This window comes from Pseudorca crassidens, chromosome 13 (assembly GCF_039906515.1).
Source record: "Pseudorca crassidens isolate mPseCra1 chromosome 13, mPseCra1.hap1, whole genome shotgun sequence".
Lineage (NCBI taxonomy): Eukaryota > Metazoa > Chordata > Mammalia > Artiodactyla > Delphinidae > Pseudorca > Pseudorca crassidens.
Window position 1 is genome coordinate 41,098,982 of NC_090308.1, and position 26,951 is coordinate 41,125,932.

At 40.1% G+C, this 26,951-nt stretch overlaps 1 protein-coding gene across 6 annotated transcripts in view; it reads left to right on the forward strand.

Moving 5' to 3' along the window:
• The first annotated feature begins 1,963 nt into the window (after window positions 1–1,963).
• FAM184A (family with sequence similarity 184 member A) overlaps window positions 1,964–26,951 on the forward strand; it is a 120,321-nt gene continuing 95,333 nt past the window's right edge. For 2 of the 6 annotated variants that reach the window (XR_010933747.1, XM_067702253.1), the window contains exon 1: window positions 1,964–2,202. Coding sequence is in view for 5 of the 6 variants with exons in the window: in XM_067702253.1 (XP_067558354.1) it covers window positions 2,035–2,202 (168 nt within the window). In the remaining variant the exon portion in view is untranslated. The remainder of the gene's footprint in view (window positions 2,203–26,951) is intronic. The other 4 variants (XM_067702250.1, XM_067702254.1, XM_067702251.1 and 1 more) reach the window with 2 other exon arrangements.

Genomic DNA, 26,951 nt, shown 5'->3' on the forward strand with positions numbered 1-26,951 from the left:
CTGGGCTATGCTGTATAGCAATGGCAGGAACTCTTGTGATGGGGTTCAGAGTGAACTACTAGTGGACCAGAGTTGCAACCTTTAACTCCCAAGTTAGACCGGGAAGGGGCTGATAACACTCTTCAGAGGATGCACTTGAGGGATGAACAAGATTGGTGACTCAGTTGAGGCTACATGTTGGTCTTATTTCCAGTCCTACATTCTTTCCACTATATCATAGAGACAAAAACAAAAAACACCTTCTTTGCCCTAGCAAAAGTTAGCTATAAAAATTTAGGGAAACTTAGGAGCATTTGGAGCACACACACTTCTGCACAGAATATAAAGGACACGAGGGTTCTAAAATGATTGTGAATATTCCATGCCTAGAATTTGATGAAATAACTCACCTTCTAATTCTCTTTAATTTCATTTAATCATTAGAGTTTAAGAAGGGAGCAAAATTTGCATGGTATTTGTTTCTGGCCATCTGCTCCATTCAGGACCTTGGAACTAGACAACTTATTTTCTGAAAGTTCTGTTAGAGGGAAGCCTGAGTACTTAGCATCTGGGAAAAGAGGTAGCCAATTTCAAAATTCCTTTCTGGAATTCCAACAGTTCCAGAAGTATTTCAAGATCCTATTTGACCTTCATCTTGTAGGTTTAGATTTTGTCACAAATACTTTAATATGGCCCCCAATCGGATTTGTTAATAATATCAGATTTATATGGTGGTTAGTTGCATGCTAAAGAGAAATTACATATTATAACAGGAGAGGATTCAGACAATGCTCTAAAATGACTGATTTACTTCAACAGAGGACAGTACGTTAAAAAAAATTATTTGACCTGCAGAAGTAGAGATGTTAGGAGAAAATTAGTAGGAAATAACACATTTAGTAAGGTGAAAATGCACAAGTAATGACACATTTTAGCCCAGCTCCAAATCCTTAAGGACATCTTGTTCAGCTTCTGTTTTCCCCTTTACTTGCAGCCAAGTAGATTTCATATATAATTGTCTGGGGCTCCATTAGACTGGGAAGAAGTAGTGGTGCAATGCTATACCAATTGACTGATGAAATGTGTTCTCTCCACATAGACACTTGGTGTTGAATGAGGGACCAGTGCCTGGCACGTAGTCGGTCAGCCTAAGACACTCTTAACAATCATGTTTGTGTGAGTTTGAAAGGAAGGGTCTGGGTAGGGGGTATCGGATTCCCCGCGACTTCATTACGCACCTCTCCGGTGCTGAGGCCATTGTTGGGAGGGAGCGGGATGTGAGTTTGCCGCTTTTCTTGGGGAAGAGCCACTTGGGCCCCGCGCACGCGATGATGCACGTGGAAAGGCTCGGTAAATCGGCACGCGCTCTACACACCGAAGGTGACCACGGCCCAGTTTTTTCTGGCACGCGCGGCACACGGGGCTTACCACGAGCCGGCCGGAGCTCGGGGCTCCCCGCCGCAGTGGTAGACACTGTCTGCTAGCCCCGCAAGAGGAACCCACGCCGGTAGCCGGGCTGCCGGGCAGGCGGCGGCGCGGGGCGGAGCTTGGCTGCGGGGAAATGACGTCGCCACCCCGCGCGCTCCGCGAGCCCTGGTAACGGCGGCTCCGCGGCTCCCGCGTCCTCCTCCAGGTCCCCGCCTCACCCCGCAGCAGCCCGCCCAGTCTCCTCCTCCCTCCGCACCTCCCTAGGCGGCTGTCCCTCTGGGTGTCGGGTGGGAGCGGGACCTGCGGGGCCACGCTGCCCACGTCTCCCCTCGCCAGGCGCGAGCTGAAGAGAGGGTGAGAGCGGATAGGGCCCGGGGCCGCCGCCGCACCCTGGGCATCTGCCCCGCGCCGGTGTCACCCGCAGCTTCGGGCCGGCGGGGCAGCCCCGTCCCTGGACGGCGGTGACTCGGGGTTCGCGGGCGGGGTGGCGCGGGCGGCCGCGGCTGGCGGGCACCGGGTGTCGGGTCCGGAAGCGGCCGCCCCGGCTCCTGCGCCCCCGTCGCCGTTGCTCGGCGGGCCGCACCCCGAGCGCGGGCACCGGTGCCCCGGCCGGGGTCTGCCGGGAAGATGGCGACCCCGGGCATGAGCTGGCAGCAGCACTATTACGGCGGCTCGGCGGCTGGGGCGGCCAAATTCGCGCCCTCGCCGGCCGCCGCGCAGCAGGCGGGGCACTGCATGGACTACAGCCAGGACTTGCACCTGAAAATGAGCAAGAAAATCGCCCAGCTCACCAAGGTAAGGGAGCGGCTGCGGGGTGGGCACTGCGGAGACGCCGCGCGGGGCCCACCTGCCCGGTTGGGAGGCTGCGCGCCCTGCGCCCGGGGCGAGTTGAAAGGGGGCTGTTTTGGGGAAGCAACAGCCAGAGGCTTACCTCCTGTAACCATTCAAACTTTGGTGCAACGCCGGTGACGTTAATTTAAACTAAATTAAACCCGACAGCAAAGCTGGGTTTATGGGACTTGCCCCCCGCTACCCTTTTGGGGTAAGCCAGCACAGAACAAATTAGGATTTACTTCTTTTACGGCACAATAATAAATCACTTTAGTTTTGCTCTCGTGCATCTGCCAAGGCTCCACGAGGCTTTACTGTAACTGTATAAAGTACAGTACCGTATTTACCCAATATGATCCGGAGTCTTCGAATTCCATCAGTATCTTTCATTGGTTATGTAGTTAAGGGGAGAATAAATCCTGCTGAGCGATGTAGGAGGATAAAACATACCTAGCGTGCCATTTTCAGGATGTAATGAGTCATTCCTTATACTGACAGAATGTCAAACAAGGCTTTTTAGATGAATCATGTGTCTGCATTTACTTAAATGTTTCAGTCTATCAGAAGATAATTGTCAAAGGGCAAATACGCCCGCAGATTTGGCCAGTTGTAGTTTAGAATCGTCTTTGGATGGTGAGCTTTTTTTTCTGCTTAAGGAAATGTTGATAATGAGAAACAGTTGGTATCTGTGAAGCAGGAGCAACTTAGATCAATTACATTGCTCTCTTTAGAGCTCAGGAGCAGTCTTTCAATACCCATTACGTGAGAAGTGATTCGTGGTTTCTGAAAGCTAGTAGAAGTGATAGACCTTAGTTTAGTGTTTAAGTGGAGTTGGCTAACCACTTGTTAGGAGTGTTGGTATGTGAAGAGAGGCTGGCATTGTGGGGTTTGCTACTAGATAACCTCTGAAGTCCGACTCTTTCAACTTCAAGCAATTTTGCTTGTTGGTGTTTGGTTTTTGTTTTATGTCAGCACTGTCTCAGAGGTTGCTACGTGTCCAGTTTTTACTTTTTCTCTTTTGACTGAGGGTCCCCAAATTCAGAGAAAGGAAAGCCCAAGAAGGAACAGTAGTATACCATCAGAGCATTTACACATTTGGGAGCTAAAAGCCAGGCTTTTTGAGATCATGTTTGGTCTTTAGAATACTGATGTCCAGAATGAAGCACATGTATATTTATTTGTTCTGATTTTCTCTTATATTGTGTCCAAAACATCCATTATTTTTGTTTTAGGTTGTAACCCTCTAGGGCCCTGCTGTAAGTCATAGAAACACTCAGTAAGCTGGTAGTGGAACTGTGTACAGTTTAACAAATGAAGTTTCTTTTTTCTCCAGCAAACTACTTTTCTTTTTACTTATACTTTTTCAATTTCCTGTTCTTTTATCAGAAAAAAAAATCACAACTGTGAAATGTTGGAGTACTACTAGAAGTTGCAATCACTTTCTTTACACTACCCACCTCAAACCTAACAAAGCAGGAGGCTGCCCTCTTGCCAGCGCTCTCATCACGGCTTGAGTGCTATATCTAATCTTTCCTGAGTATTACTGGACTCTGATTTAGTGTTTATAGTTACAGTCTCTAAACACTCACGCCACCCTCTCTGCTAAGTGCCTCAGACATTTAATCTCACACTAGAGTTTCTCAGCCTCGACACTACTGACATTTTAGACTGAATAATTCCTTGTTGGGAGTGGGCAGGGCTGCCCTGTGCACTATAGGATGTTTAGCACCATCCCTGGTGCTACCTAGCAGCTTCTACTTGTAGTCCCCACATGCACACACAGTAGTGACAATACACATGTCTCCAGGCCAATTTATGTTGCCAAATGTTCCCAGGGGAGGGACGGGCAGGTGGAGAACCGCTGATTAACACTGAAATATCCCACCCCGTCTCTTAACCTCTGTTACTAAGACAATGCAGGAGACTGGAACAGTCTGATAATAGGGCTGTGTTTCAGCCAACACCCTTCAGTTTCTGAAACATACAATAAGACCTGCTTGCTTTAGGTACCAACTTGGAAACTGTCAATTTTATCGTCACATATACTTATGGTAAATACCATAAGAATGATATCATGAGTAATATATTGACTGATAGAAATTTTACTGCTATCTGCTTTATAGAGTTTTCACTCATGAAGAGTTTATTAATAAATTCACACCAGTAGAGGTTTGTTAATAGAACTATGTTTGGAACTTGGCAATAGCTTGTATTTCAAAATTAGACATTATAAAGGTAACCATTAAAATAAGATTTTATTTCTTTTGGAAATGAGTCAGCAGAACTCACCTCTTCAATGTTATTGTTAGCATGGCTTGGGAATCTGACACACTGTCTTGAGTTAAAACTCCTGCTCTACCATTTTTTTTTTTTTTTTTTTTTTTTTTTTTGCTGTACGCAGGCCTCTCACTGTTGTGGCCTCTCCCGTTGCGGAGCACAGGCTCCGGACCCACAGGCTCAGCGGCCATGGCTCACGGGCCCAGCTGCTCCGCGGCATGTGGGATCTTCCTGGACCGGGGCACGAACCCGTGTCCCCTGCATCGGCAGGCGGACTCTCAACCACTGCGCCACTAGGGAAGCCCCAGTTGTTGCACTTTTGATATAGTTTAGTCCAGTTATCACTTACGGATGTAACTAGTATAAGATTGGGTATAAGGTTGCAAAGAGCAGGAACAGTTGCTTTGTGTTCTCTGTGCTTAGCATCAAACCATTCTTAAAAGTCTTCTTTTAATACCAAACTTATGTGTCTCCTCCCAAGAACTGCCCTGACCAACCTGGGCCTTTTTGGGTTTGCCTTACTCTGAATTACTGTAACATTTATTGTCTGTACTTCTTATTTGATACTTAATAATACACATTTGCACACTATTTATTGTGTTTATAAATATACTTTGTTTCTCTAATTTGGCTGTAAGTTCCTCAGCTGTAGAGACTATATATTTCATGTAACCTTAATATGAATGTTCTGCACGTAGTGTTTTAAAAGCTTAATAAATATTTATTGAAGATAATGATGTACCACGTAATTTTGTTATATAGTAGAGTAAGTCAGTAAATATTTTTGAGGAGTTGTATCTGCTACTCTTCTGGATTAATGCTAGATCATTTCAGCTGAGTTAAATTACTCTTAAATATTTAAATATTTGGCTTCCCCTTAAACTGCTTCAAAAAGCTATATATTATTTTATTATTTTTGATGCAAAAATAAAAACATAAAGCACTTTGTCTAAAATATAAATATTATTTATCATTTCAAAAGGAAGGTAATTTATATGCCAGATTCTTAGCAAATATGCAAAAATAGTCTTTTGATCATTTAACATTAACTCTGCTTTTACTATATTCAAAACCTGAATGTGTTTATATAATACCAAAACCAGTGAAATTTTCAAACAATTCTGTTTTCTCTATGTTAACTTCAACTGAGTTCTCACTAGTTGGTTTGTTTGAATTACCTAAATACTGTTTCATAATAATATTTAGTTTTGGTTATGACTTGGACTGTTTCAGCTTGGCATATGCCAAACGTGGCATCTTTTTTTCCCTTCTTTGTTACATTGCAGCTTTGTCATTCTATTATGCAGCAGCTTAGGTGTAGGTGTAATCTTTTGGTCATAGCTGAGTGGTTTGAGTTAATTTCCTGTGTTTTACTAATGGGCACAAAAGCATGATATGCTATTAATCAGTTGTCTAAAAACTTATAAATCGACTGCCTTTAGAGTTAAAAGGTTTAGAGCTGGAAGAAACCATAGATTCTTACCAGCCTAACCCTCTCATTTTACAGGTATGGAAGTTGAGGGTGTAAAGTCATTTGAAGACTATATAGCTTGTCACTGGCAGATCTTGGATTCGAACCCAGGTCTCTGGAATGGTCTAGGAGAGGGGCAGCCATACTAGCAGGTCTCTTTTTGCTGTGTATGCCTTCCTTGTAACTAATATTACCCACTCAGCTCCTAAGAGGCCACGGCGTTTTTTCCCCATGTTGGAACTGTTTTGCTTACCATTTGAATCACAGACCTGATGAGAGTGAAACCCACCCGCCTCTTCCATACGCTGCACAGTTTCTGGGTATGTGGCTTGTACAGTTTGTGACTGTGGCTTTGGTAGATTTGTAACAGCTATTTTTTTTATATTCTCAGATAAATGTCATAATATTTTCATGTTTTTATTAACAGCTTCAGTCGTTCCAGACTTTAAAAATTCTTTAATTAGGTTGATTTAGATACTGTCATACTTGGTGTCCAAGTTACTACTATGTGGTTATTTTAATTATTTTTCTTTTGACTGCTTGCTTTCTTAATTGCATTGTTGCTTAAGTCCCATTTCTGAGGGCAGTATGTTGGAAGTTTTCCAATTTTTCTCCCCCTGACCCCTCTCTGTCTTATTTGTTTATGAAAATCTTGTGCTGTCTTCTAAATTGTCAACCTCTAAAAAAGTAGTATGAAGGATAATGGTTCAGCAAAATTTGATTGAAACAATTTATTTATTTTAATTAATAAGTAAATTTCTATGCTTTCTTAAAATTATGAGTATTTCTGAAATTTTCGTATCTTAAATTTGAGATGAGAATGGAGTAACCTGGGTCTGTAAAGCCAGTTAACTTCCAAATGACAATAGGAGGTAATGGGGGTGGGGTAAGAGTGGTAAAGTACTGTTATTCTGCCCTTTCAATTTATGTTATGAGATTAAAAACCTCTTTTATCTGTGAGCAAATAAACTTGAATATTATGCCATGAAAATGGGATTGATGTGAATAATAGAAATTCTTTTTTTTTTTTTTTTTTTTGCGGTACGCGGGCCTCTCACTGTTGTGGCCCCTCCCGTTGCGGAGCACAGGCTCCGGACATGTAGGCTCAGCGGCCATGGCTCACGGGCCCAGCCGCTCCGCGGCACGTGGGATCTTCCCGGACCGGGGCACGAACCCCTGTCCCCTGCATCGGCAGGCAGACTCTCAACCACTGCGCCACCAGGGAAGCCCAATAATAGAAATTCTTAATTCCATATTTGTTTTTTCATCGGAGAAAGTTTCTATCCTTAAGGCTACTTTTGAATGAAAACAACAGTGAGTCTATTGGAACTGGTGTCCCCCATCCCTTTTGGGAGACAAACACCTGAGGAGAGATGGGAGAAAATTGCTAACTGAATTCAGTGTTTGTTTTTTTTTTAAATAAAAACTTTTATAAATATGTGGGGAAAATACAACTTTCAGGTGTGCTCTGAGCCATAAAGTTTTTTTTTTTTTTTTTTAACTTCATAACTTAACGGTCCTTTAAAATATTTTGGAAAATAGTCTCTGACTGTCAATCAATTAATATATAGAAATGAATTTTGGAAACACCAATCTTTGCAGGTTGAGGATCACCAGTTATTGTCAGTTAAGTTTGGTATACTTAACATTTGAGACCAGAGCAAATATTTTAGAAAATAAACCTTTTATTTTTAGCTTTCTATTAAACCACAGCAGTGAGTACTGTCATTTGTAGGCCTCAAACTTATTTCATTAATGATTACATCTTTCTTTCCTACCAAAACTTTAACAAGAATGTATAAAAAGTGGTGAAGTTGAATATGTGAAAAATTTTTGTTTTATATCTTTTATTACTGTCATTTTGAGATATAAAGGGAGGCTGAGACTACCAAAGGACCTATAGTGGATGGAAAAACAAGACTTAGTGATTAACCATAATACTTGGGATTCGGATAATAGACTCAGCTACGCGGTAACACCTTATTTATTATAAGGGAGATAGTATTTTAATGACTTTTAAAAATTACTAATCTGTATTTCTTTATATGTACATCTCTGTTTTGAGGTTTAAGAAGGTTTGAAAATAAAATGTTGGTTCATAAAGTGCATTACTAATATTTAAATTATCAATAAAATTGCTAATTTTAGTAAAATATAAAGATAAATCCCTATTCAAAATTGTTGGATAATGAATTATTTCAGTTAACAAGAAGTTAACCATAGGGATTAATGATTTTCTACCTTCCAAAATAATATACTTACATTCAAGCCATACCATTCATAAATTATGTAGAGTCCTTTATCACTTCCAGGTCCTTGTTGATGATCAGTATATTTACAGATTAGGCCAGACATATACCAGTCCTTTGCCAAATGCTGAAACTTTATTTGTGAATAAATTGTTATTTTCTTTTTTTTTGTGGTACACTGGCCTCTCACTGTTGTGGCCTCTCCCGTTGCGGAGCACAGGCTCCGGACGCGCAGGCTCAGCGGCCATGGCTCACGGGCCCAGCCGCTCCGCGGCATGTGGGATCTTCCCAGACCAGGGCACGAACCCATGTCCCCTGCATCGGCAGGCGGACTCTCAACCACTGCGCCACCAGGGAAGGCCTACTTTCATTTTTTATTTGTCATGTCTCTCTTCCTTATAAAATGAAGTGCGGAGTTTGGATAGTTACATACTCTAGATATTGGGCTTTCCGGTTGGAAAGATTTTGTTTATTCTGCTAAATGTGTGTCTGAGTGTTCACAGGTATTTGCATTTTGCATCCTGTTTCTCCTTAAGCACAGTCTTAACAGAATCTCATTTCTTTCAGAAAACATTTCATAACCAAAACACTAAATAGTATTCTGTTCATTTTTTTTTCTTTTTAAAATTTTTATTGGAGTATAGTTGACTTACAGTGTTGTGTTAGTTTCAGGTGTGGTGTACAGCAAAGTGAATCTGTTATACATATATATATATATATATATATATCACCACTCTTTTTTAGATTCTTTTCCTTTATAGGCCATTACAGAGTATCAAGTAGAGTTCCCTGTGCTATTCAGTAGGTTCTTATTAGTTATCAGTTTTATATATAGTACTATGTATATGTCAATCCCAGTCTCCCAATTTATCCCTCCTCTCCCCTTGCCCCCTGTCTATTCTTATATCTTTTGCCTAGTGAAGCACTATGTAGCAAAATACAAGTAATTTTGAGAGGAAGTTGTGTATTCGTGTATGTTTAATATAATGATCTACTCAGAGCAACAAGAGAAGATATACTTAAATATGACTAAAATAGAGCATGTAGATCTAAAAGGTTGGTAAACTTTTGTTGACTGTCTAGTCCTTGAAAGATACTGTGCTGGGCACTATTAATTAATACTGTCAATTTATAGTACCGTTTTTAGCCTATATATTTAGCCTATATATTTTTCTCATTTTTTTCTATAGACTTTTTTTTAACAGCACGTTCTTATTAGTCATCAACTTTATACACATCAGTGTATACATGTCAATCCCAATCGCCCAATTCATCACACCACCATCCCCACCCGACCACAGCTTTCCCCCCTTGCTGTCCATACGTATTTTCTCTACTTCTGTGTCTCAATTTCTGCTCTGCAAACCGGTTCATCTGTACCATTTTTCTAGGTTCCACATATATGAGTTAATATACGATATTTCGTTTTCTCTTTCTGATTTATGTCACTAGATCCATCCACATCTCAGCAAATGACCCAATTTCATTCCTTTTTATGACAGAGAAATATTCCATTGTATATATGTACCACATCTTCTTTATCCATTCATCTGTCGATGAGCATTTAGGTTGCTTCCATGACCTGACTATTGTAAATAGTGCTGCAATGAACATTGGGGTGCATGTGTCTTTCTGAATTATGGTTTTCTCTGGTTATATGCCCAGTAGTGGGATTGCTGGATCATATGGTAATTCTATTTTTAGTTTTTTAAGGAACCTCCATACTGTTCTCCATAGTGGCTGTATCAATTTACATTCCCACCAACAGTGCAAGAGAGTTCCCTTTTCTCCACACCCTTCCCAGCATTTGTTGTTTGTAGATGTTCTGATGATGCCCATTCTAACTGGTGTGAGGTGATACCTCATTGTAGTTTTGATTTGCATTTGTCTAATAATTAGTGATGTTGAGCAGGTTTTCATGTGCCTCTTGGCCATCTGTATGTCTTCTTTGGAGAAATGTCTGTTTAGGTCGTCTCCCCATTTTTGGATTGGGTTGTTTGTTTTTTTAATATTGAGCTGCATGAGTTGTTTATATATTTTGGAGATTAATCCTTTGTCCATTGATTCGTTTGCAAATATTTTCGCCCATTCTGAGGGTTATCTTTTTGTCTTATTTATGGTGTCCTTTGCTGTGCAAAAGCTGTGAAGTTTCATTAGGTCTCATTTTTAAATTTTTGTTTTTATTTCCATTACTCTAGGAAGTGGATCAAAAAAGATCTTGCTGTGATTTTTGTCAAAGAGGTTTCCTCCTAGTTTCTTCTAAGAGTTTTATAATGTCCGGTCTTACATTTAGGTCTCGAATCCATTTTGATTTTATTTTTGTGTATGGTGTTAGGGAGTGTTCTAATTTCATTCTTTTACATGTAGTTGTCCAGTTTTCCCAGCGCCACATATTGAAGAGGCTGTCTTTTCTTCATTGTATATCCTTGCCTCCTTTGTCATAGATTAATTGACCATATGTGCGTGGGTTTATCTCTGGGCTTTCTATCTTGTTCCATTGATCTATATTTCTGTTTTTGTGCCAGTACCATATTGTCTTGATTACTGTAGCTTTGTAGTATAGTCTGAAGTCAGGGAGTCTGATTCCTCCAGCTCCGCTTTTTTCCCTCAAGACTGCTTTGGCTATTCGGGGTCTTTTGTGTCTCTATACAAATTTTAAGATCTTTTGTTCTAGTTCTGTAAAAAATGCAATTGGTAATTTGATAGGGATTGCACTGAATCTGTAGATTGCTTTGGGTAGTATAGTCATTTTCACAATATTGATTCTTCCAATCCAAGAACATGGTATATCTCTCCATCTTTTGGTATCATCTTTAATTTCTTTCGTCAGTGTCTTATAGTTTTCTGCATACAGGTCTTTTGTCTCCCTAGGTAGGTTTATTCCTAGGTATTTTATTCTTTTTGTTGCAATCATAAATGGGAGTGTTTCCTTAATTTTTCTTTCAGATTTTTCATCATTAGTATATAGGAATGCAAGAGATTTCTATGCATCAATTTTGTATCCTGCAACTTTACCAAGTTGATTGATTAGCTCTAGTAGTTTTCTGGTGGCATCTTTAGGATTCTCTATGTATAGTATCATGTCATCTGCAAACAGTGACAGTTTTACTTCTTTTCCAGTTTGTATTCCTTTTATTTCTTTTTCTTCTCTGATTGCCGTGGCTAGGACTTCCAAAACTATGTTGAATAATAGTGGAGAGAGTGGACATCCTTGTCTTGTTCCTGATCTTAGAGGAAATGCTTTCAGTTTTTCACCATTGAGAATGATGTTTGCTGTGGGTTTGTCATATATGGCCTTTATTATGTTGAGGTAGGTTCCCTCTGTGCCCACTTTCTGGAGAGTTTTTGTCATAAATAGGTGTTGAATTTTCTCAAAAGCTTTTTCTGCATCGATTGAGATGATCATGTGGCTTTTATTCTTCAATTTGTTAATATAATGTATCACATTGATTGATTTGCGTATATTGAGGAATCCTTGCATCCCTGGGAGAAATCCCACTTGATCATGGTGTATGATCCTTTTAATGTGTTCTTGGATTCTGTTTGCTAGTATTTTGTTGAGGATTTTTGTATTTATATTTATCAGTGATATTGGTCTGTAATTTTCCTTTTTTGTAGTGTCTTTGTCTGGTTTTGGTATCAGGGTGATGGTGGCCTCATAGAATGAGTATGGGAGTGTTCCTTCCTCTGCAGTTTTTTGGAAGAGTTTGAGAAGGATGGTTGTTAGCTCTTGTCCAAATGTTTGATAGAATTCACCTGTGAAGCCATCTGGTCCTGGACTTCTGTTTGTTGGAAGATTTTTTGTTTGTTTGTTTTGTTTTGGTTTGGTTTTTGCGGTACGCGGGCCTCTCACTGTTGTGGCCTCTCCCGTTGTGGAGCACAGGCTCTGGATGCGCAGGCTTAGCAACCATGGCTCACGGGCATAGCTGCTCTGTGGCATGTGGGATCTTCCCGGACCGGGGCACGAACCCGTGTCCCCTGCATCGGCAGGCGGACGCTCAACCACTGTGCCACCAGGGAAGCCCTGTTGGAAGATTTTTAATCACAGTTTCAATTTCATTACTTGTGATTGGTCTATCCATATTTTCTATTTCTTCCTGGTTCAGTCTTGGAAAGTTATACCTTTCTAAGAATTTGTCCATTTCTTCCAGGTTGTCCATTTTATTGGCATAGAGTTGCTTGTAGTAGTCTCTTAGGATGATCTGTATTTCTGCGGTGTCTGTTGTAACTTCTCCTTTTTCATTTCTAATTTTATTGATTTGAGTCCTCTCCCTCTTCTGCTTGATGAGTCTGGCTAATGGTTTATCAATTTTGTTTATCTTCTCAAAGAACCAGCTTTTAGTTTTATTGATCTTTGCTATTGTTTTCTTTGTTTCTATTTCATTTATTTCTGGTCTGATCTTTATGATTTCTTTCCTTCTGCTAACTTTGGGTTTTGTTTGTTCTTCTTTCTCTAGTTCCTTTAGGTGTAAGTTTAGATTGTTTATTTGAGATTTTTCTTGTTTCTTGAGGTAGGCTTGTAGAGCTATAAACTTCCCTCTTAGAACTGCTTTTGCGGCATCCCATAGGTTTTGGATTCTCGTGTTTTCATTGTTATTTGTTTCTAGATATTTTTTGATTTCCTCTTTGATTTCTTCAGTGATCTCTTGGTTATTTAGCAATGTATTGTTTAGCCTCCATGTGTTTGTGTTTTTTACATTTTTTTCCCCTGTAATTCATTATTGATTTCATAGTGTTGTGGTCAGAAAAGATGCTTGATATGATTTCAGTTTTCTTAAATTTACTTGGACTTGATTTGTGAACCAAGGTGTGATCTATCCCAGAGAATGTTTCGTGAGCACTTGAGAAGAAAGTGTAATCTGCTGTTTTTTGGATGGAATGTCCTATAAATATCAATTAAATCTATCTAGTCTGTTGTGTCATTTAAAGCTTGTGTTTCCTTATTAATTTTCTGTTTGGATGATCTGTCCATTGGTGTAAGTGAGGTGTTGAAGTCCCCCACTAGTATTGTGTTACTGTCGATTTCCTCTTTTATAGCTGTTAGCCTCTTTTATAGCTGTTGCCTTATGTATTGAGGTGCTCCTTTGTTGGGTGCGTGTATATTTATAATTGTTATGTCTTCTTCTTGGATTGATGCCTTGATCATTATGTAGTGTCCTTCCCTGTCTCTTGTAACATTCTTTATTTATCTTTTTTTTTGGTACACGGGCCTCTCACTGCTGTGGCCTCTCCCGTTGCGGAGCACATGCACCGGATGTGGAGGCTCAGCGGCCATGGCTTACAGGCCCAACCGCTCCGCGGCATGCAGGATTCTCCCGGACCGGGGCACGAACCCGTGTTCCCTGCATTGGCAGGCGGACTCCCAACCACTGCGCCACCAGGGAAGCCCACATTATTTATTTTAAAGTCTATTTTGTCTGATATGAGAATTGCTACTCCAGCTTTCTTTTGATTTCCATTTGCATGAAATATCTTTTTCCATCCCCTCACTTTCAGTCTGTATGTGTCCCTAGGTCTGAAGTGGGTCTCTTGTAGACAGCATATACATGGGTCTTGTTTTTGTATCCATTCATAAAGCCTGTGTCTTTTGGTTAGAGAATTTAATCCATTCACATTTAAGGTAATTGTCGATATGTATTTCCTATGACCATTTTCTTAATTGTTTTGGGTTTGTTTTTGTAGGTCCTTTTCTTCTCTTGTGTTTCCTCCCACTTAGAGAAGTTCCTTTAGCATTTGTTGTAGAGCTGGTTTGGTGGTGCTGAATTCTCTTAGCTTTTGCTCGTCTGTAAAGCTTTTGATGTCTCCATCAAATCTGAATGAGATCCTTGCAGGGTAGAGTAATCTTGGTTGTAGGTTCTTCCCTTTCATCACTTTAAGTATATCATGCCACTCCCTTCTAGCTTGTAGAGTTTCTGCTGAGAAATCGGCTGTTAACCTTATGGGAGTTCCCTTGTATGTTATTTGTCATTTTTCCCTTGTTGCTTTTAATAATTTTTCTGTGTCTTTAATTTTTGTCAATTTGATTACTATATGTCTCGGTGTGTTTCTCCTTGGATTTATCCTGCCTGGGACTCTCTGTGCTTCCTGGACTTGGGTGGCTATTTCCTTTCCCATGTTAGGGAAGTTTTTCAGTCTGATTTCTTCAAATATTTTCTCAGGTCCTTTCCCTCTCTCTCTTCTCCTTCTGGGACCCCTATAATGCATATGTTGTTGCCTGTAATGTTGTCCCAGAGGTCTCTTAGGCTGTCTTCATTTCTTTTCATTCTTTTTTCTTTATTCTGGTCCGCAGCAGTGAATTCCACCATTCTGTCTTCCAGGTCACTTATCCATTCTCCTGCCTCAGTTATTCTACTATTGATTCCTTCTAGTGTAGTTTTCATTTCAGTTATTGTATTGTTCATCTCTGTTTGTTTGTTCTTTAATTCTTCTAGGTCTTTGTTAAACATTTCTTGCATCTTCTCGATCTTTGCCTCCATTCTTTTTCTGAGATCCTGGATCATCTTCACTATCATTATTCTTAATTCTCTTCTGGAAGGTTGCCTATCTCCACTTCTTTAGTTGTTTTGGGGGGTTTTATCTTGTTCCTTCTTCTGGTACATAGCCCTCTGCCTTTTCATCTTGTCTGTCTTTCTGTGAATGTCGGTTTTGTTCCACAGGCTGCAGGATTGTAGTTCTTCTTGCTTCTGCTGTCTGCCCTCTGCTGGATGAGGCTATCTAACTTCTATAGACTTTTGAGAAAATGTGACCAGAATAAAGTAGGTGAACATTTTAATCAAGAGATTAGTTTAATATGACAAATTTTAAATGTTTAATTATTGGCAGCTTTTTCTGTTTGGTTTGTTTTGAGTAGAATATATATATATAATTTTCTTAGAGAAACTATGCTAATACCTTTCAACTTCTTCTTTAATAAGGCTTTTAAGAATAATTTAAAGAATAAGGTTGACACATTCTCTGGTTACAAACCTTTGTAATGACCAGGGGTAAAGGGGATGAGGGAAATTTCGGTTTTTTGAGTCCCAGGAGTTAATGGCTATGTTTTGGGTTTTGGTGTCTAGGTTGTGGGTCAGAGAATGATGTTCCCAGAGCCACTGGCCCAATAAGGCAGCAGTGCCTGCCATACGGGTCAGAGGTGCGGTTCAGTGGGTTAGACAGACCCCAGTTTGAATTTCTGTTTCACCACTTACTAGGCTGTGACCTTTAGTAAGTGTTTTAACTTCTCAGAGCCTCAGCTTCATCATCTGTAAAATAAGAATAACAAAGCTTATTTCATAGAATTACTGTAAAGATGAAATAAGGTAATTTGTGTAGGAGAGGAGGTCAATAAATGTCGATTTGTACCCACTCTCCAGGCCTCTCCCATTTGGTTCAGCCTCTGCTGACATTGTCTCTAACGTATTTGTTTTTGTATATATTTTCTCCTCTGATGGGGATATATTCTACATTATTAGGGACCACAGCTATCAAAAGTAAAGGTTGGACGGACAATAAAATACATTTGACTCTCATTATTTGAGGTAGTTATATTCTATGAAGTTATATAGGGGAAATACGGGGTTATGATCCTAACACCCTGTGGTCACATTTTCATCAAGCCATCAATACATAACCTTGTTTTACGTGTATTTCTGTTTAATGACACTTTATTTAATACATATTGTTGATTCATTAACAGAGTACTCACAGCAAACAGCACTATCATTCATGCCTGAATAAAGCTTGTCTAACATATTGTGTTAGATTTTGAGGTTCCATGTAAATTTTAGCAAGTAGCCGAATTTGGAAATATGGAATCCATGAATAACGAGGATCTAGTGTATCTAAAAATGGGTGTAAAACTTTGCATCTGCTGTTTACTTAGTCCTGCTCTGGTTTGTCAGATGTTGTCATGGGCCTGTATGACTACGACTCTTATTACACCCTAAACACCCTCATGTGAGTGTGAGTTTGATTTAATATTTCCCTAAATACCCTTAGATGAGAGGGCTGGAAGGGATGGTGGGGATGGGAATACTCATCTTTTGTGTGAGTTGCCAATCACCTAGCAGCCACCCTGCAGTCATAAGCATGGGATAAAATTACAATCAGATTCTCTCCTTGTATGTAAATTGTAATCTGCATAACCTGAACTTGGATCTACCATATTGCCCTAAGTCAGAAAAAGGAAATGTATAAATTATTTCATGGCATGGAGTGAACCCTTTAAAAATATAATGTTGACTTAAGTAAAACAAAGCCTTATTTTTTATAGTCATCATTTGCTTAAAATGTTTGCAGTTACAGTTACTTTCTTTCCAGCACAAACTGTCAGTGTGGGAGTTGGTTTTGTTAAAAGCCTTTGTCTAGGCACCTAAAGATAACTAGAAATCTTTTACTCACTGAGACTACAGCACAATTGGTTGGATGTTTCTGGGTTGACTTCATGCAACATACAGAAAGCTCTTAAAAACTATTTATTCAAATATAGAATGTCTTTGGCAGGTAATTAGTCTTACTGGTTTCTATTCTGACATATATCTTCCTTAAATGACCTAGAAGAATGTGCACTTTCAATGTTGTTAATTGTAAGGTATGTTCAGATCGGTACAGGCTTTCTTGTCCCAATCTCCTGGTGATAATCAGAAAATACTGGTGAAAAAGGAGCCCAGATAAGACTACTCTGTGGTCATGAAGGAATTAGCAAAGTTAACTGCTGTAGAAAACAATAAGAATTTGATCTGAAGCCAAGCCTGTCGCTTTAATATTGCTCTTTAGGACTCTACATATTTTTAACCTTCAGTCCTGCGTCACACCTGCTATTTGTTTTCTCTGTTTGTATTTCTGGATTGTGGAACATCGCTAGAGCAGATTCTGGGACTGGACCGTGGCAGAATACTGCCATCCTCCCCCCACCTCCAAGACGTCCCCGTCCTAATCCCTGGGACCTGTGAATATGTTACATTACATTTACGGGTATCATTAAGTTGAGGATCTTGAAATGGAGATTATCATTGGTTATTTGGATGGGGCAGTATAATCACAAGGATTCTTCTGAGCAAAAGAGGGAGGCCGGAGAGTCAGTGTGAGAGTGATGGGGTGTGAGAAAGACTTGACAGCCATTGCTGGCGCTGAAGATGGAAGGGGACCACGAGCCCAGGAATGCGTGACCTCTAGAAGCTGGAAACAGCAGGGAAATAGATACTCCCCAAGAGCCTCTTTTCAGACTTTTGACCTTCATAGTTATAAGATTAATAAATTTGTGTTGCTCGAAGTCACTAACTTTGTTATAAATTGTTACAGTAGCAGCAGGGAACCAGTGCATGGACTTCTATTGCTCTACAACATCACGTAACCCAGTGTTATCTAATCAACATCACGTAACTCAGTATGGCTGCGCTGTGCCATGTGGCCGTCTCTGAATTGTCCACAGTTGTATCCTCTCCTCTTTCTGTATACATATTGAGTAGGTCAGCTACTTTCTATTTTACTAAAGCTATGAAGACTATCAAGCCTAAGTTACTTGTGTACAAAGACTACAGAGTCATCTAATCCTTGAGAGAACTTCCTCCTAGTCCTGCCACCTTAACACTTGTGTATGTGCTGTTTCTCTGTGTCTGAAATAGATCACACTTGACAGGGACAGATGAGAATCAAGGAAACTAATTGGGAGTCTATTGTAATATAGTATTGGTGAGAATTGTGACGGCCTGTATTAGGACTATGGTGAGAGAGGGAAAGAGGTGATTTAGGAAATCTCAAATATGAGGGGCAGATTGGAGAAACGTTTTGGAGATAAACTTGTAAAGATTTTATGACAGTTTATTGTAGGGAAGATTGAGGATAACAGGTCTCTGTCACATAGTAAGTACTCAAATAATGGTTAAATGAATGAATGAGCAGCTAGATAGATGTTGATTGATGTCAACTGAGATAGGAATATAGGAAGGACATCTATTGTTGTGTAACACATTACCTCCAAATTTAGTGTCTTAAGACAACGAACGTTTATTATCTCCCAGTTTCTGAGGTCCAGAAATCCAGGTGTCACTTAGCTGGGTGGCTCTGGCTCGGGGCTTCTCGTGCGGTTGCAGTCACTCTGAAGACTTAACTGGGTCTGGAGGCTCCAGCTTCAAGTTGACTCGTGGCTGCTAGTGTGGGACTTCAGTGCTTCACCAAGTGAGATTCTCTGTAGCAGGTGTTGCGAGGGAGTTGAGGAGAGATTACTAAATATGAGGGGAAGTGTAGTAATCTCCCCTCATACAGGTGATTATTAAAATCATGACTGACTGGGGCCTTAAGCAGAATAGAAAACATTTAGAATAGCTGCGGTGGGAAGGAGGAGAAAATAGCTAACCAGATTCAAGTGAAAGGATCAGTGAGATGTGTGGTTGTCCCAGGAGGAATTTAGACGTGATATTTGGTATCAGTTTGAATGCTGCGCAGTTTTCTGCAAAGTCCTGCCGTACTGTGGAGAGGACCATTGTTCACCAAATGTAGGAGAAAAGGCATGTTATTAAAGGATTAATCCAGAGTCTGAGTTTTGCCTGAGAGGTGTAGCAGAACTGGGATTTAAGAGACTTAAAGAGCTTTGATAGAGAATACTTCAGTTAATCTACCCTGGTGTGCTGCACGGGGAAGCAAGTGAGGTTTAGGATGGAGCTAATAGATAAAGGAAAATTTAGGAATTCAGAGGACCATCGGTGTGTAATGTAGATAACGGCCAGTGGTTGAGGGATAACACAAGGAGTTGTAGCATGAGAGGGAGCTATATGAAGATTTCTAAGATGGACTAAGTTATAACAAGATCCAGGGCACAGTCTTGAGAATGTTTATGGGTGAGTGAGGTTCTTAGAGTTAGGAATCCCAAAGAACTTTAAGTCTGGTCTTTTGGATTCTACATGCATTTTTGAAATCTCCAAAGATAATGGCAGAGTTGGGATAGGAGGATTTGCGAGTCCCATGGCTAAATTTATTCTAAAGTGGGCAGTGACTGGGAGCCTGGTTTGTTACTCTGATGAGGCAGGTGGAGTGAGTGATAAAGCTAAGTAATAAAGCAAGAGGCTGTTTTCATTATGGGGGAAGAATAATGATTTGGAATGGTTAACAGTAAATACCATTTTCAAGCAACGATTTCGTGTTATTTTCTTATGATATTTAATTCAATTCTTACCATACCCTGTGAGGTTATTAGACTTTATGAGGAAGTTGAGCATTAGAGAGTTTAACTGACTTGCCCTGGGCCCTGCTGCTAGAAGAGGTAGGAGTTGAACCTCGGTTGTCTGACTTTTTAGAAAGCAGCATTAGGCAGCTAGGTGAAGGCCCGCATCACTTCCAGACCCCATGATGTATTAGGTACAATGTAAAGTCCAGCTTCTGTTGGAAGAGAATCTGTGTCTTTGGCTGAGAGAGACAGAGATGGGTGAAGGAACCAGGGAGTGAGGATGGATACTGGAATTTAATTTGCAGCCGTTCTGCATTCACATGTCTAACTAAGCTGGAATATATGGTCTTACAACGCAGAATCTTATTTTGCTTAAGCGTTTTTTTTTAGCATCAACTAGAAAATTATAGGTATTCAACAAATGTAAAACAAGGGGCTAGATTTTTTGAGAAAAATGTGATGCTTTTAAGTGAATTATTTGCTCAAATTGTCTTTTCAACTTGATTATTAACTTGTTTATACAACGTTTCTGGATAGTTTGTCCTCCTAAAAATAGTGAATAACGTCAATAAAAATGCCTATTTACTAAATATCTGGGACTTTTTTTAGATTGTCAGCTTTTTGTTGATTGATACTTAATCTTAAATCTGAAAATGACATTTTATAAAATCTAAGCATCTTTTAGAAAACTAGCATAGAAGTTATTTAACAAAAGAAGAGATTTTGTGCAAAATGTAGCCTCTGGAGTGAACACCTCTGAGGTGTGGGACTTTGCCTTTATCCCTGTATGGATAGTCATTCAGCAGCCATTCAGAGTGTCTGACAAATACTAGACCCTGTGGGGGACACGAGTAAGTCAGGAGCATGTCCTCGAAGAGCCTGCAGTCTAGCAGAGGTACGAGACAGAAGTTACCTGAGGCAAAGCGGTATTTGTATTCAGTAAACCACTTAATGGTCAGTGTTATCTGAGTGGAACTCTGGTCAGATCAGCAAGAACGTTCTGAGTGCTTTCATCCTCTACTGAGCACAGCTGCCTTCACCACAGATGGGAGGCAGTGGGACTGACCAGCCTTGCCTCCCACATACCTGGTTACAGTTTCTTGGGAGGACCACGTCAAGAACAAAAGCCATTAAACCAAAAAGCGTATTGCGCACTAAAGTGTATCAGGCCCTGTATTAAGCAGTTTACTTGTGTTGTTTCGTCATCATACGTTTATGAAGTTGGCAGTATTCTCTTCACTTTACAGAAAAAACCCCGAGGCTTGGAGACGTTTAAAGTAACTTTCTCATAGTTGTACAGTGGAAGTAAGAAGGCTGGCCTTGGTCACTTTTCTCTAACATATCTGGGATCCTGTGTAAAACCCACAGTCTGCTGTGCTCAAAATGGTAAGACCAGAGCCCATCTTGGAAGCTTCAAGCCAGCTCTTTCTATCTTACGTCACGTCTCTGTCCCTGGACCCGGCTCCACATATAGCCCCCTGGGTCATCTGGCTTATCGTCAGGCAGTTGTGCTTTCTTCTCCCGGACACTTGTTGGGTTTTTATATTTGCTCTCTGGAACTCTTATTCCATGCTCAGCAAACTTCTCTGCAGCCACATCTCTTCAGAAAATATGCCGTCTTCTTACTTTAATTGAAAACCTGGCTCCCTCCCCAGGATACTGCCTTCCCCTGCTGCTTTTGCAGGTGACTACTACTCATTTTCACACATTTCATCAACCAAATACTCATAAAGAAAATGAAGTTCCATTAGGAAAATGAAGAATTTGATTTTTTTATGCTGTGATTTGTGAGTGACCAATTTATACTTATTAAATATAGTAGTAAGGTATAAAATAGGCTGTACTTACCAAGATGCAGTGGTTTGAAGAGTTTATATTAAGATTATATCTCAAATAAGAATAGTCTTTTTGCTGAAAATAGTAAAATGTGCTTTTCTGCCAAGATAATTCTTATGGGTAAGAGTAGATAAAATTCAGTAGAGCCACTTCTTATTAACACAGCATTTATAATGATAAACGCCTGAAGTACTGGTATAGTTTATTGTTATGATAAGTACTGAATAATTCTTATGCCTGACAGAATATTTACTTATCATGGTATAGTTGGGTGCACAGCATTTGCTTCAAGTAATTATGCCTTTAGTCATGACCTAATTCAAACACAGATTGGAGTAAAAGGGTGAAAAAAACTGAAATAATTCCAATAAGTAAAGAGGGATGTTAGAAAGTAGCTTTTAAAACAAATAAGCTGGGAATTCCCTGGTGGCACAGCGGTTAAGAATCCTCCTGCCAATGCAGGGGACACAGGTTCAATCCCTGGCCGGGGAAGATCCCACACGCCATGGAGCAGCTAAGCCCATGAGCCACAATTACTGAGCCTGCGCTCTAGAGCCCGCAAGCCACAACTACTGAGCCTGTGTGCCACAACTACTGAAGCCCATGCGCTTAGAGCCCATGCTCCACAGCAAGAGAAGCCACTGCAATGAGAAGCCTGTGCACCGCAACGAAGAGTAGCCCCGGCTTGCCGCAACTAGAGAAAGCCCATGCACAGTAACGAAGACCCAGTGCAGCTAAAAATAAGTAAACAGGGCTTCCCTGGCGGCGCAGTGGTTGAGAGTCCGCCTGCCGATGCAGGGGACATGGGTTCGTGCCCCGGTCCGGGAAGATCCCACATGCCGCGGAGCGGTTAGGCCCGTGAGCCATGGCCGCTGAGCCTGCGCGTCTGGAGCCTGTGCTCCGCAACGGGAGAGGCCACAACAGTGAGAGGCCCGTGTACCGCAAAAAAAATAAAATAAATAAGTAAATAGATAAATTTATAAAACAAATAAGCTGAAGACCAAACCCTAGGAAATAGTTTTATTGGATATGATGGTTTCTAAAGTTGAGCTGTCAAAATAAATTGGGGAAATTAACAGGGACATCTAAAAAAAAATATTGGAAATGAAAGTTTCAGTAAAGTAAACGGGAAGAAAAATGTGGACTGTGGTCATTAAAGTGAGGAGATGGCCATGTTACCTAACGTACCTTCCAGTTACCTATTGCTGCCTTTCACACCACCCAAAAACTTGTATAAAACAACCACCGTTTTATTCTCATACATTGTTGGGAATTCAGAGAAGAAACAGTGGGGATGGTTTGCTCCACAATGTCTGGATTTTCAGATGGGAAGACCAGAATAGCTGGGTATGACTTGATCAGGGGGAGTTGAAACAACTGGGGCTGGAGAATACACTTCCAGGATGACTTCTTTACTCGTGTGGTGCCTGGACTGAGATGACTTGAAGGCTGGGCTCAGCTGGGGCCGTTGACTAGAGGAACTACATGTCCTCTCCAGGTAGCTGGAGCTTTTCACAGTTTGCCGGCTTCTGGAGACTGGGTCCTCCAGAGACGAAAGAAAGATGCAAGGCTTCTACTGATGTAGGCTTGGAAGTCTCAGTATCACTTTTGCCACATTCTGTTGGTTGCAAGTGAATCATTTAGGCCAGTGTAGATTTCAGAGGAGGAGAGTCAGACTCTACTTCTTGATGGGGGAGTGGCAAGGTCCCACTGCAGAAGAGCATGTGGGATGGGAAATGTTGTGATCGTTTTTGGAAAATACAGTCTGCCAAAACATACACTTTCTGAGAAGAGAGGAAAAAATTTAACTCACACTTACAGCTTTTTCAGTGATTAACCACAAACTTTCAAGGGATTAAAAAAAGAGAGATGGTACCTAATATACATTACTAGGAAATAGCTCTTACTGCCATTTTATTTTTATTTATTTATTTATTTTTTACATCTTTATTGGAGTATAATTGCTTTATAGTGGTGTGTTAGTTTCTGCTTTATAACAAAGTGAATTAGTTATACATATACATATGTTCCCATATCTCTTGCCTCTTGTGTCTCCCTTCCTCCCACCCTCCCTATCCCACCCCTCCAGGTGGTCACAAAGCACCGAGCTGATCTCCCTGTGCTACATGGCTGCTTCCCACTAGCTATCTACCTTATGTTTGGTAGAGTATATGTGTCCATGCCACTCTCTCGCTTTGTCACAGCTTACCCTTCCCCCTTCCCATATCCTCAAGTCCATTCTCTAGTAGGTCTGTGTCTTTATTCCCATCTTACCCCTAGGTTCTTCATGACATTTTTTTTTATTCTTAAATTCCATATACATGTATTAGCATATGGTATTTGTCTTTCTCTTTCTGACTTACTTCACTGTGCATGACAGACTGTAGGTCCATCCACCTCATTACAAATAGCTCAATTTCGTTTCTTTTTATGGCTGAGTAATATTCCATTTTATATATGTGTCACATCTTCTTTACCCATTCATCCAATGACGGACACTTAGGTTGTTTCCATCTCCGGGCTATTGTAAATAGAGCTGCAATGAACATTTTGGTACATGACTCTTTGAATTATGGTTTTCTCAGGGTATATGCCCAGTAGTGGGATTGCTGGGTCATATGGTAGCTCTATTTGTACTTTTTTAAGGAACCTCCATACTGTTCTCCATAGTGGCTATACCAATTCACATTCCCACCAGCAGTGCAAGAGTGTTCCCTTTTCTCCACACCCTCTCCAGCATTTATTGTTTCTAGATTTTTTGATGATGGCCATTCTGACTGGTGTGAGATGATATCTCATTGTAGTTTTGATTTGCATTTCTCTAATGATTAATGATGTTGAGCATTCCTTTGTGTGTTTGTTGGCAGTCTGTATATCTTCTTTGGAGAAATGTCTATTTAGGTCTTCTGCCCATTTTTGGATTGGGTTGTTTGTTTCTTTGTTATTGAGCTGCATGAGCTGCTTATAAATTTTGGAGATTAATCCTTTGTCAGTTGCTTCATTTGCAAATATTTTCTCCCATTCTGAGGGTTGTCTTTTCGTCTTGTTTATGGTTTCCTCTGCTGTGCAAATTTGGTCTTGTTTATGGTTACCTTTGCTGTGCAAAAAGCTTTGAAGTTTCATTAGGTCCCATTTGTTTATTTTTGTTTTTATTTCTGTTTCTCTAGGAGGTGGGTCAAAAAGGATCTTGCTGTGATTTATGTCATAGAGTGTTCTGCCTATGTTTTCCTCTAAGAGTTTGATAGTTTCTGGCCTTACATTTAGGTCTTTAATCCATTTTGAGCTTATTTTTGTGTATGGTGTTAGGGAGGGAGTGATCTAATCTCATACTTTTACATGTAGCTGTCCAGTTTTCCCAGCACCACTTATTGAAGAGGCTGTCCTTTCCCCACTGTGCATTCCTGCCTCCTTTATCAAAGATAAGGTGACCATATGTGCATGGGTTTATCTCTGGGCTTTCTATCCTGTTCCATTGATCTATATTTCTGTTTTTGTGCCAGTACCATACTGTCTTGATTACTGTAGCCTTGTAGTATAGTCTGAAGTCAGGTAGACTGATTCCTCCAGCTCCGGTTTTCTTTCTCAATATTGCTTTGGCTATTCGGGGTCTTTTGGGTTTCCATACAAATTGTGAAATTTTTTGTTCTAGTTCTGTGAAAAACGCCAGTGGTAGTTTGATAGGGATTGCATTGAATCTGTAGATTGCTTTGGTAGTACAGTCATTTTCACAATGTTGATTCTTCCAATCCAAGGACATGGTATATCTCTCCATCTATTTGTATCATCTTTAATTTCTTTCATCAGTGTCTTATAATTTTCTGAATACACGTCTTTTGTCTCCTTAGGTAGGTTTATTCCTAGATATTCTATTCTTTTTGTTGCAGTGGTAAATGGGAGTGTTTTTTTGATTTCATTTTCAGATTTTTCATCATTAGTGTATAGGAATGCCAGAGATTTCTGTGCATTAATTTTGTATCCTGCTACTTTACCAAGTTCATTGATTAGCTCTAGTCGTAGTTCTGGTAGCACCTTTAGGATTCTCTGTATATAGTATCATGTCATCTGCAAACAGTGACAGCTTTACTTCTTCTTTTCCGATTTGGATTCCTTTTATTTCCTTTTCTTCTCTGTATGCTATGAATAAAACTTCCAAAACTGTGTTGAATAAGAGTGGTGAGAGTGGGCAACCTTGTCTTCTTCCTGAGCTTAGTGGAAATGCTTTCAGTTTTTCACCATTGAGGACGATGTTGGCTGTGGGTTTGTCATATATGGCCTTTATTATGCTGAGGAAAGTTCCCTCTCTGCCTACTTTCTGCAGGGTTTTTATCATAAATCGGTGTTGAATTTTGTCCGAAGCTTTCTCTGCATCTATTGAGATGATCATATGGTTTTTCTCCTTCAATTTGTTAATATGGTGTATCACGTTGATTGATTTGCGTATATTGAAGAATCCTTGCATTCCTGGAATAAACCCCACTTGATCATGGTGTATGATCCTTTTAATGTGCTGTTGGATTCTGTTTGCTAGCATTTTGTTGAGGACTTTTGCATCTATGTTCATCAGTGATATTGGCCTGTAGTTTTCTTTCTTTGTGACATCCTTGTCTGGTTTTGGTATCAAGGTGATGGTGGCCTCATAGAATGAGTTTGGGAGTGTTCCTTCCTCTGCTATATTTTGGAAGAGTTTGAGAGGGATAGGTGTTAGCTCTTCTTTAAATGTTTGATAGAATTCGCCTGTGAAGCCATCTGGTCCTGGGCTTATGTTTGTTGGAAGATTTTTCATCAGAGTTTCAATTTCAGTGCTTGTGATTGGTCTGTTCATATTTTCTATTTCTTCCTGATTCAGTCTTGGCAGGTTGTGCATTTCTAAGAATTTGTCCATTTCTTCCATGTTGTCCATTGTATTGGCATAGAGTTCCTTGTAGTAATCTCTCATGATCTTTTGTATTTCTGCAGTGTCAGTTGTTACTTCTCCTTTTTCATTTCTAATTCTATTGATTTGAGTCTTCTCCCTTTTTTTCTTGATGAGTCTGGCTAATGGTTTATCAATTTTGTTTATCTTCTCAAAGAACCAGCTTTTAGTTTTATTGATCTTTGCTGTCGTTTCCTTCATCTCTGTTTCATTTATTTCTGATCTGATTTTTATGATTTCTTTCCTTCTGCTAACTTTGGGGTTTTTTTGTTCTTCTTTTTCTAATTGCTTTAGGTGCAAGGTTAGCTTGTTTATTCGAGATGTTTCCTGTTTCTTAAGGTAGGATTGTATTGCTATAAACTTCCCTCTTTGAACTGCTTTTGCTGCATCCCATAGGTTTTGGGTCGTTGTGTCTCCATTGTCATTTGTTTCTAGGTATTTTTTGATTTCCACTTTGATATCTTCAGTGATCACTTCGTTATTAAGTAGTGTATTGTTTAGCCTCCATGTGTTTGTATTTTTTACAGATTTTGTCCTGTAATTGATATCTAGTCTCATAGTGTTGTGGCAGAAAAGATACTTGGTACGATTTCAATTTTCTTAAATTTACCAAGGCTTGATTTGTGACCCAAGATATGATCTATCCTGGAGAATGTTCCATGAGCACTTGAGAAATATGTGTATTCTGTTGTTTTCGGATGGAACGTCCTATAAATATTAATTAAGTCCATCTTGTTTAATGTATCATTTAAAGCTTGTGTTTCCTTATTTATTTCCATTTTGGATGATCTGTCCATTGGTGAAAGTGGGGTTTTAAAGTCCCCTACT